Source organism: Carassius carassius, chromosome 35 (assembly GCF_963082965.1).
Source record: "Carassius carassius chromosome 35, fCarCar2.1, whole genome shotgun sequence".
NCBI lineage: Eukaryota > Metazoa > Chordata > Actinopteri > Cypriniformes > Cyprinidae > Carassius > Carassius carassius.
In genome coordinates this window covers 3,358,178-3,370,648 of record NC_081789.1, presented here as the reverse complement: position 1 = coordinate 3,370,648, position 12,471 = coordinate 3,358,178, and the positions used below count along the sequence as shown (strand labels likewise).

The window sequence follows — 12,471 nt, the reverse complement described above, 5'->3', positions numbered from 1 at the left end:
CAGTTTATAAATGTAACATTGTGTTTTTACATGGAAAACAATTATTTTAAATAGGTGTTTGTATGTGTGTATATACGTATATATATTAGGGATGTGCACGGATAGTCGAACATTCGAATATTCGTTCTGCTCTAATTATTCGATAAATAAAAATGATATTAGAATTTCGCAAAAAAAAAAAAGTTAACAATAAAACCTAATTTGGTCACTTTCTGTGATTCTCCACGGCATATTTGAAGGTGTATGCAAGCAAAACATAATTAATGAATGATTAAGGGGCCGCTTTCTCCTTCTTTCCAAAGCGCTCGGGCAGAAGCGCTCCTGAGGCGACGCGTTCTCTCAATGAAGACGCGGAAATTTCAGCAAAGGATAAATGGATTTGCAGCACAAAAAAAATCGCTTCAGTAGCTCTGCTACTAAATTTATTTCAAAATGGCAATCCATATACAGCTATGATCAGCTGTTCCTTCATCTTGGCTGAGCTTTCAATGTTGTTACAGGAAAGGATGAAGCTGAATGTTTAGTTCTTGTCACATGACCTGCGGTGCGCTTGCGGCATTCTGAAAAGTTGAGATGTTTTTAACTCGATGCTGTTCGGACGCGCCTGGAAAAAACGGGACCGCGTCACACCGCGTGCGCATCGCAACCGCGTCGCTTCCATTATGAGCGCGCATACCGCGCGCCTACATTGGAAATAACGAACTTGAGCATGCAAAAGACGCGATATGTGAACGCCCCCTTAAAAGAACTGCGGTCTTCTACAGTACTTCAAATATGCCGTGGAGAATCACAGAAAGTGATCCAAGAACATTGTTGCGGCATCTCTCAAGCAACGAAAAAACACTGCTAATTTGGAGAATGCAGTGAAAACTCCTCTTCTCGCGTCTGCCCTAGACCCTCGGCACAAACATCTCAGGTTTCTCGATGAAAACATGAGAGAAGTAAGAAAAAAAAGAACATTTTCCTTGATGCGAGTGGTGCGGATGCAGTCGCCACGATGAAGAAGATGCAATGCCCACTCGTCGGAAAAGGCTGAGCCAGTTCTCCAGCGATGATTACAGAGAGTCCAGCCGAGACGAGTGGGAACAGTTCTTGCTGGAGCCATGTATTCCTCCAGATGAGGATCCCATTCAGTGGTGAAACGAAAACACGAAGCGCTTCACAAAACGTATTCGCTTAGCACACCGTTATTTGTGAGTCCCGCCAATGTCTGTGTCGTCAGAGCGCGTTTTCTCCGCGGCCGGCCTTATTGTTAACGGACTAAGGAGCCGACTTTCCCCCGATCATGTTTACATGCCCGTGTTTCTTAACAAGAACATTTGAAACAATAGAAAAAAAGAAAAAAAGATTTGCTGACAGTTTAAAAGTTAAGTGTAAGCTACAATCTGTACAATAGCCTAATTGCTGCAGGCTGCTTTACGTTTTTTCTTTGTTCACTTTTTTTTAATTTTTTTTTGCTTTTAATCTGTACTTTTGTTTGTTTGCACACATTGTTAAAGGTTTTCAGCTACAAAACACGATGTGTAATGTTCAAGCTTATTGTAAGCTTGTTCAAAATGACGAAAACAAATGTTGCTGAAAAATAACGTCTGACTCATTAAACTTAATTTAAATAAACGAATATTCGAATATTCGTTTTTTGTGAGCTCAAATATTCGAATGTGATATTTGTGGAAAACGCCCATCCCTAATATATATATGCAAATACCACTGAAATAGCATAGCGTTTTTGCTTTTCTGCTAAATGTCATTCAGGGTCCACAGACAGGAACATGCCTGTTGTGTTATGACGGTTCACCAATCAGATCATCAGCTGCTACATACTGTGAACATCCTTCATAAAGAGGTGCAACTGTTTTTGCCCTCCATTTTATTTCACCAGACGCTTGGCCCACCCCTCAGAAGTCATTCTTATCATCTGGCACTGTGTGTGTATGTACTCTGTGGATATGTGTTTGCCTTCATAAGACATTAATTGCCACAAACAGCAACATAATACCATCAGTTGTGGACGTGGTATGAAAAATTCACTCACACAGGTTCAGGAACAGCTGGACGGGGCAGGATGAGCCGAAGCCCGTCTGGTGAATGCAAACGCAGGGTCCAGGTTATTTTTCAGCCTGGCAGCCTGAACCCTGAGCTCAGAGCAATGGACAGATGGTCCATTTGAGACGCTACCAAACTAATCACGCTGTTCCATTAGTGAAAGTGTCTCAGATAAATGTCTGACCATGAGCACGCCCGTGGTCTCTTCTCCTTCCAATTACTCTATTGATGGCCGGTGTTTTGAATCAAATTAATTGGGTCACCATGTTGGTGGGGGGGGGGGGGGGGACGCCCCAGGCAAAGTCATTGTGTGGTCATGCAATAGCGAAGCTATTTTCTGAATTTAATTGATTTGAAATTAAATATGCATGATATATATATATATGATTTAAAGGCATGTAAAATCTCTATTATGCAATATCTTGTCTGTATGAAATAATTCTTAATCTTAATGCAACAGTAACGGCAACCAAACACACAGAGTAGCACTTACAATATTGTTGGTAGTTTTATTTTATTAGTTAACAGAGCATTAATTGTTGTAGATACAGATATTTATTATATATTTATGATGTGTTGTGTTTATATTGAGACTATGAAACAAAATAATTGCAAATATCGTATGTATTTGTATTCTAACATTTTATGTAACTTTTAACAGAGCAGGCTAGGCTTCAGAATGCAGTTTTTAGTGTGTGTGTGTGTGTGTGTGTGTGTTGGTGTATATATACAGTACAGACCAAAAGTTTGGACACACCTTCTCATTCAAAGAGTTTTCTTTAATTTCATGACTATGAAAATTTTAAATTTGTATTGTAAAATTGTAAAAAGGCATCAAAACTATGAATTAACACGTGGAATTATATATTCAATTATATACATAACAAAAAAGTGTGAAACAACTGAAAATATGTCATATTGTAGGTTCTTCAAAGTTGCCACCTTTTGCTTTGATTACTGCTTTGCACACTCTTGGCATTCTCTTGATGAGCTTCAAGAGGTAGTCACCTGAAATGTTCTTCCAACAGACTTGAAGCAGTTTTTAAATTAATTTTGCTTTTTAAACACATGCCCCCACTGTCCTGAAAAATTCTACAATAGTTTTCATTCATAAAATTGTATGATGTAATGTTCAACAGATAGATGCATTAATTATATGCATTAATTAAATATAATAGTATAGATTTATTTTTTGTGCAATTTAAATTCTGGTTCAGAATGGAAATTCCTTTATTGAAATATATGTATATATATGTAAATACTATTAGCATGATATACACATAGGTGTACTATGAACATACTATACAGATGGATTATGTAAAAGTGTATGTACACTATAGGCAGAAACTATTAACATATGAACATTATTTACTCTAGTGCAATGGACAGTAAAGTGCATAGAAAATATTTTAGTGTGAAAATGGATTACTCCGTATTCTGGATGAACACAGTAGTGCAAGTAATAACAAGTTTACTGTTACTGTTAAAGATACCCTTGCATTTGAATTTAAATCACCTTTTGTACTGATCTTGAACATTATAAAATATGTGTTACTTAAATTTATTATTGGAAGTTACTATGCATAGTTTTTAGTACTTTACAGTGTGATGATATAGTACACGAACAACAAAATATTGTCAATATGAACATATATTTTTAATAAGGCAATACATTTACCAAGAACCTGTTGTGAATTGCAGGAGTTTGCGGATGCGATATTTCACCTGGTGCGAGAGAAATACACGGAGCTGGCCGGCTGCTCCTCGCTGCTGCATGCGCGTCACAAAGGCCTGGCGGGCATCGTCATGACCAGAGGTATGGCATCATTTCAATCGGCCTGTGAATTATTTAAGAAGTTCAATAAGGGTAGAGAAAGCACCTTAGTGTGGAGCTTTGGATGAAATATTTAGTACTTTATCACCTGTGAAAAAGCAACAGACAAAGATGCACATATATCAGAATGGAGTCAAAGAGCAGATGGAGAATAGACTAAAATGATTTAGAGGCAGTGAAGTCTTGGTTTTTATTCTTTAGAACAATATTAAAGGTGATGTGTGCAATATATACAATACATTTCCAGATGTTTAAATACTTTCCCTTATCCCAGATCGATAGTCAGCAGGAACTATTAATCATTCATAGAATGATTTCTGTGAAATGTGTGAACACTTTGTATCTGTGGTGCTATCATAACAGTGCTACACTGTGAGCATCCAACCATCCTGACATAGCAACAGCTCAAACAATGACAGGGGTTTGGGGTCTGTCTATCTGACCAATGGGAGATAAGGAAACTGTTTGGGAAACCGGTTTATAAACAGTCATTTTAAACATTAAAGGGATAGTTCACTTTCAAATTAAATTTTGATATGTTTTAGCTTACCTCAAGGACATCCAAGATGTAGGTTTCTTTGTTTCCTCAGTATTTCCCATTTTGATATTTTTAGGTCCAACCGTTCTAGTCTGTGACTCACATAATGGATGTCTATGGTCACCACCTCAAAGAGCATGCACAGAGGAGTCAAAATTAAACAATTCCGTAAGTACACATTGATGACCTAATACAAGAAACGAGCGGATTGTGTAAGAAAACGAACAGTATTTATATATTTTTTACCTTTTGTACACAACCACGTCCAACTGATCTGAGTTCGTGAGTGCTTGCTGATGTGACGTGCGTGCGCGCTCTGGCTTTAGTCTGTGCAAGCGCGGAAAGCCCCGGATGTGATGTCTCGCGCATGCACATCACTCATTGTTTACCACACGCTACGCTTTCAATCTGCACTGTCTGAAATATAATGCAGTAATTGTAATAAATTAATGTTTATAATGCACCCTATAATCGTTGCGTTTATAATAAAAATACAACACATTACTCACTCTATTGACAGCGTGCCATTGGGTCCCTCTGACATTGGACGTCGCCTCCAGTTTATACGTGGCAAACTAAACACAACGTGCAAAACGCTGCGTCTCAACAGCGGAGATCGCTTCCGGCGCTATCCGCGCTCGATATAAGTACACATCAATGTGTACTTACGATGGGGAATTGTTTAGTTTTGACTCCTCTTTGCATGCTCTTTGAGGTGGTGACCATAGACATCCATTATGTGAGTCACAGACAAGAACGGTTGGACCTAAAAATATCAAAATGGGAAATACTGAGGAAACAGAGAAACCTACATCTTGGATGTCCTTGAGGTAAGCTAAAACATATCAATTTTATTTGAAAATGAACTATCCCTTTAAATTTGATTTGTTTAGACGACTGTGCAAAACTCACTTAAACTAGTTTGTTGCTATGTGGTTGCTTAGGGTGGTTGAAAAGGCATTGGTAGGTGGTTTTTCAAGTGTTTTATTTTATTTTATTTTATTTTTTTAACCAAATGAAAATCACTGATCACATGATTTGGGGTATTATTCAGTCCATAGAACAAAATGGTTTGGGAAAAGTCACATGCCAAAGTCTAATATTTAGGAAGGGCTTGGAAAAATAATGCTAATTTCTGTGATCATGTGACTTATAATGGGTTTATGTGAATATCATTTTAAATTTATTTAAATTAAAATGTGTTAATGTTCTGTGATTGGTAATATAATATACAAAATTAATAGAATTTTAGTAATTCTGTAATGTTGATTGGCTATAATTATATAAATTATCTTATTATTAGAGGGATTTACTTCTAAAACAAAAGATGCAATTAAACAAATATTTAAAATATTTAAAATACCCACATAAATTTGGAGATTTAAACTGATTAAAATGTTTAATGTTTTGTGCCATTAAATTGTGCTTAATGTGCCATTAATTGCATAAATTTGTGCAATTAATTACCTTGTAATTGAGTCCCTGTCCACACAAATTCGGGTATTTTCAAAACCGCTTTTTCTATGCGGTTTGGCCATTTGTCCACGCAAACGCAGCACCAGATCACTGAAACAGAACATTTTTGGTGGTTAGAGAATCGGACTCCCAATCGAAAGGTTGTGAGTTCGAGTCCCGGGCCGGCAGGAATTGTGGGTGGGGGGAGTGCATGTACAGTTCTCTCTCCACCTTCAATACCACGACTTAGGTGCCCTTGAGCAAGGCATCGAACCCCCAACTGCTCCCCGGGCGCCGCAGCATAAATGGCTGCCCACTGCTCCGGGTGTGTGCTCACAGTGTGTGTGTGTGGTCACCATACTTGGCCGAATGTCACTTCAATAGGATAAATATAAATATATTAAACATTATGCACAAAACTAATAATGCATTCAAAAGTAGTTTAATAACATTTGGTTTGCAAACACTTTAAACAAATAAGGTGCTTTTTACTGCAGTGTTCCTTTTGCATAGTAGCAGTTAAAATATTTATTGTAGTCTAAATCTCAACTTATAACATTAATGTAATTACATTTTAATTTTTTATTTCTATATTAAATTAACATTTTTATAGAAAATATTTGATGTTTTTTATAGAAAAACAAGTTATGCTCAGAGTCCAGAGCCTCAATCAATACACTATAAAGGACACGTTCCTATTAGAGACCTGCACGATCGCGGGACAACACTTGATGGGCGGGTAGAGACTTGTGTGTGCAGGATATGGGAGAATAATAAGGGTGTGCTCACACTAGGCAATCTTAGCCATGCCGGAGCATGTTTCACCCACAAAGTCTGGTTCGTTAGACTAGTGTGAACGCTCCAACCTAGCTCGGTTGGAAGAGGTGGGCAAGAGCACGGTTCAGTTATATACGTATAGATCAGTGAATGTGAGCGCTAACCGTGCTGAAGTGCAGATACATGCTTCTGATACATGCTGCATGATTGCATGAATATTCCTAAGTGGCAAAAGCGCTAGACCTGTAAAGCAATATATTGTGAGAAGGACAGGTTACCGCGTGCCATACAACTCAAAATAATAAACTGCAAAGTTAACAAAATGATTCACTCCACTGTATTGAGCGAGAGCGCTTCTCTACTGTCTTCACGTGCTATCGGAAACTTCCTATTTCCAACTTATAAAGTCATGATTACGAGCTCGTTGCATTCTTTTCTGTTAAAAATAACAGTGGACAGTGGTTTGTGAATGTTGATGCTTAGCTATATATAATTACTAAACCTTTTACTAAAATTAAAATGAAAACCAAGCATATAAAAATAAAATATTCATAATATTAATAGTATATATCTACTAAAAGTATCTCTTTGAGAAGATGCTAAGAAAATAAGTCTTAGAAATAAGTCTAAGATAATTAAAATTCAATACAAAAATAATGCACTATCCATATTTCTTGATGTATTTCTACTGAAATATACAGTATATCCCACGATTATGAATTAAAACCGCTCAGTTACCGAGCAGTGACAGGTTGACGGGATGTTTCAGTGTGTTTGTGTAAGACCCAGCTGCAGGCTTTCAGGAGCCATTGCAGGATCAGTATCAAGTTTTTCTTTTGAAGACCACAGCTCATCAATTTAGACTTCAGTGAGATCTGACCTAATCCCTGTCCTCGCTGCTCGGTCTCGCTCTCTTTCTCTTCTTCCCGCTCTGTCTGCCTCACAGTAATTGCGGAGCATGTTTATTAAGACTGTTATCTTCAAAGATCCAGACATCGGTGCCCAAGAATTTGTGGCAGGCGAGCAGACACGCAAACTTGACAGAAACACTGGGGGTTCTGTTCACTGCTCTTTGAGCATCTATTGAATCTTTTAGACTGGTATGGGCACCGGTGGAATATTAATGCGGGTCCAACTTTGAATCGCGAGACTTTCACAGAGGGAGTCATAACCTGAGCGAGAGTGCTCCTCACATGACTCTTATTGGATTATTTCATCTGCTAACTTAAAGGAAACAGACACTGCTTGAATCAGATGGTGTGAATAATCTTATTTCAACCAGGCACGGTACGGATGCCGGGATTTGGGTTTTGAACATCAGATGCACAGTTGAAGGGCTGGTAAAGGGAACCAGACGTGTCTGCGTCTACATTTGGAGAACAGATTATTGTGTTTGGAGCAATTGGGAAGTGGAAGGACAGATTCCCGTGGTGGAAAATGCATTTTAATTTCAACCAGGTTCTGAAAAGTTGTATTCTAAAGATTAGGTTGTGTAGTTATGTATACAACAATTACTCCCTGTTCAGCATTTGCCAATTCTGAAATCACAGTTGTTTTTCACAGATATTCATGTATTGAACCGTTTATGAATGAATGAATTAAATAATGAATTCATTAATTAATGTTGTTTCAACCAAGTGTCCGTGCTGCCTTTGAATTTCAAGTTATGTCAAAGACCTTTAGAACAAAATATTCCGTCACATTAGTGGTTCAAACATAATTTTATGAAGCTATGAGAATACTTCTTGTTCCATTATTGAAAAAATGACCATGTCATCAAAAATATCTTAATTTGTGTTGATGAATAAAGGTCTTATGTGTTTAGAATGGTATGAGGGTGAGTAATTAATGACTTAATTTTAATTTTTAAGTGAATTATCCCTTTAAAATAAGGCAAGCTGCACATTTTGAAACAAAGTTGAAAAAAAAAAAATTTATTGAGTTTTTTTTATATAGTTAACCACAGCTTAAAGCATTAAAAAGTAATTTACTTAATAAAAATAAATGGAGAACTAAAACTTTAACTAAAATTAGCATTAGAATATATATCCATACATGTATATTTTGGAACATGGAAAAATAATATGGAGCCATAATGTGGTCAACTATTATAGAAAATGAGCACATTTAACTGTTTGTCAACAAGTCAGATTCAATACTTGACAGTGATGATAGTTATTTAGTGTCTTTTTGTAGATAAAGCTCATTCTCGAAGCATATCATTTTATATAAGCATGCCATATCTGCGCAAAGGTTTCCATTTCGGTAGGAATTATCTCAGGAAGTTGTAAATGGTGATGATGTGCACCGCTTTGACCTTATTTAATATTCAAACATTTTACCATGCAAGAGCAACTTGTAAAGGATCAATTCATGAGCCTCTTTATTCCTAATGGCATGTAAATGACTAGGTAGATGATGACCTCGGCCATTTGCTTTACCCCTGAAGAAAATATGTTTAATGCAAATGCACCAGTTTTCTAAAATAATCACTATCTATGACTTTTTTTTTTTTTTTTACCAAAATACACGGTGTCCTTTCTAGCCAATCCAATATGGACTTTCCTAGACCTCCCAAGGCAGAGGATGCATAAAACCCCATCTAATGATTCCTTATGATTTGATGGCCTCATGAAGGAGCTGATGAACTGCATTCTTTCCTTGTTTTGCGAAACAAAACTCATTTAGGAAATGCAGGGGTAATGATGCTTATTAAGCTCATATCAGCATATGGGCTTTCCCCTGACAGACCTCGGCTAGAGTGACCCATGTGCTGATTAATAGTGTCTGTGTCACAGTGAAACACTCTCTTACCTCTCACTCAATACTGCACTGTCTCTTGACGGCAGAGCAGTGGTGATGGCTAGAGCGTCTGCTGTAGTATTGTCTCTGTTGTATTTTATATTATAAGAATTGTTATTATAAGAATTATAAGAGTTGCTATTTTAAGATTTTTTTTTTTTATTATTTTGTTCATAGATTAAGTTCACAAATGTTCTGTTGTCATTGTGTTTCATTGCATTACAGGGCTTTAATCATGAAACTAAGCATTTAACATTATGGGGAGTTCTGGAGTGACACCTGAAATTAATATTAGATATTATTTTATGTATTCTTCTATATAGATCTCACTTTAAACGCTATTAGAATGTAGTCTTACTTTTGGCCATATAATTCATAGCAACTGCATTTTTTCTGGATAAAATTGCTGATGCAATTATATATACATTTCTGGATAAAGATGTTTTTTCCTCCTTGATTATGATATCCATATTTTCAATATACCATACTAGAGAGAGAGAGAAAAAAAGGAAAAACTGATGCATCAAATAAAATACTCAAGAAAACAATATATGCAAATTTAAAAACAATGTTAAATAAGGGTGCAATAAACTGACACATTAAACACATAAATAAAAAGTTTATTATTATATAGTATATTATTTTATATTTCAGGCATTTCTTTTTACTTCTAAACAAATTCAAATTTTTGTTAAAGGAAATATTTCATTCCTCCTTTAGGTCATCAAATATGTAGACAAGTTTGTTTCTTCATCAGAACAAATTTGGAGAAATTTAGCATTGCATCTTTTGCTCTCCAATGGACGCTCTGCAGTGAATGGGTGCCGTCAGAATGAAAGTCTAAACAGCTGATAAAACACCACAGTCATCTAAAAGATATCCACAAGACTCAAATCTGTTAACTGACATTTTGTAAAATGAAAAGTTCTTATTTTTTGGTTTTTAATGATCCATTCCCCTATTAAGACATTTTTAAGCTTTAAACCATAATTTCTGAATGAAATATGAGACCATAATCCATAATAACTCTTCCCCCAAAAATATAAAAAAATAATAAGTACATATGCATCTAGAACTGTTTTTTTTTTTTTTTTTTTGCTTGTAATCGCTGATTGATCCATGCATATTTCTCTCCTCAATCAGTTGGGACAATTTTTTTTGGAGAAAACAATATTGTGAATAGAGAACTCATATTTCAGCCAAAAGCAATGGTTTTATGTTAAAAACGTCTTTTTTTTTATTTGATTTGTTTCTTACAAACTTGCAGCTTTTGGCTTTACAATATGTTAATTGGTGGACTGGAGTGGTGTGGATTGTGATGTTTAATCAGCTTTTCAGACTCTCATTCTGACGGCACCCATTCACTGAAGAGCATCCATTGGTGAGCAAGTAATAAAATAGAAAATTCTAAAAATCTGAATAAAATAAAAAAGAACCTCATTTTCGGATTGCCTGGGGGTGAGTAAATGTTCACCAAATGTAAATGATTTTGGAGAACTATTTTTAAAGACTATTTGATTTTAAGACTACTAGTTGTTCCACTAGTGCGTTTTTTCGCACACTTGTCTTTGATACTGTGATGTTCTCTTTTCTGTCCTTTACACAGCGGTCCACTGAAGGGTAAAGAGAACGGCAGTCATGTTCACATCCAGGGTGTTTGTCTTTGTACCCACCTCACTGGCACAATGTGCTTTCTCAGAGATGTTGATGATTATTGCTCTTCTAAAAGCAGCAGTGCCCACAGGCCTCACCACCCCTCACACCGAGAGAAGAGCCTTTACAACAATTTCATGCCGCTACAGAGAGAAATTACTACACTCTCTTTTCTTTCTCTCTGGCATCACCAGATTGATCTAAACTATCATTAAATGGAACAGCATGGAGAGAACAGGCTGGGAGAGTGAGGTGGCCGGGGCCTTTTAACTTGTTTTTTTTTTTCCTGAAGTGTTTTTGCTTTGGGGGATTGTTGAATAAAGATGCCTGAACACAAAACCTGGGCATGCTGGGTCCCTGCTGTGCACTGTACCGATGCATGCTGGGATAGATCAGGTAAGGCAGGTGGAGACTGGGCAGAACCAGCTGGCATTTGTCTTTAGAGGAACATTTGGGATGTTTGAGTCTGTCTTTGATAGATGGAAAGGTAGAGTTCCTATAATAGTGTGCAAAAAGAAGTGCATAACTCACAGTGATGGTGTTGTGCTGGGCAGCTGCATTGTTTTCCTCAAGGATTTATTTTTCCTGGAGAACCGGGATTCTCTTTCCCTTTCTGCATGTCACATAGGACAGCGATGCTATCATTATTGTCAAAAATATAGTGTAATGCTTTATTTATTATGAATGTGTTCTCACACAAAATGAAAACCCTATCAGCAAGGAGATATTCTGAAGAATGTTAATGACACACTTTTCCTTAAAATGAATGGGAGTGGGAACAAATAAAAATGACAAATAAATCACAGATTTTTACATGTTGTCATCTATTCCATATTTGCATAATGTTATTCATTCCTGTATTTTCAGCATCATTCCTCCAGCCTTCAGTGTCACATGATCTTCAGAAATCATTTTAATATGATGATTTACTGCTCAAGAAACACTTCTGATTATTATCAATGCTAAAAACCGCTGTGAAACTGATACTTTTTTATTTTATTAAATATTTTGTAAACGTTATTTTATTGTATATTTTGATATTAAAGGTTCAAAAGAACCGCATTTATTCGAAATAGAAATCTTTTATATTATAGATGTCTTTGCTGTCACTTTTAATCAGTTAAATGCATCCTTGCTGAACATTTTTTTTTAATAATCTGATTGCAAACTTTTGAATTGTGATATATGTAATTTGCATGCAGAAGCATACATAAATAATAATGCAGGAGATATCAAAATAAATCTCTTAAAATATCTGATATTTCTACCTTTTATGACAAGGTGGTGCAATTCTGCAAAAGCAATCATATGAATGATTAATTTATGATACTGTAATTGTAAAAATAAATAAATACCTTAATACTTT

General features: G+C 36.1%; 1 protein-coding gene across 1 annotated transcript in view; it reads left to right on the top strand.

Moving 5' to 3' along the window:
- Window positions 1-12,471, top strand: part of adarb2 (adenosine deaminase RNA specific B2 (inactive)) — a 157,109-nt gene that overhangs the window by 126,188 nt on the left and 18,450 nt on the right. The window contains exon 4 of the mRNA XM_059524286.1: window positions 3,748-3,862. Within this exon, the coding sequence (XP_059380269.1) occupies window positions 3,748-3,862 (115 nt within the window). The remainder of the gene's footprint in view (window positions 1-3,747; window positions 3,863-12,471) is intronic.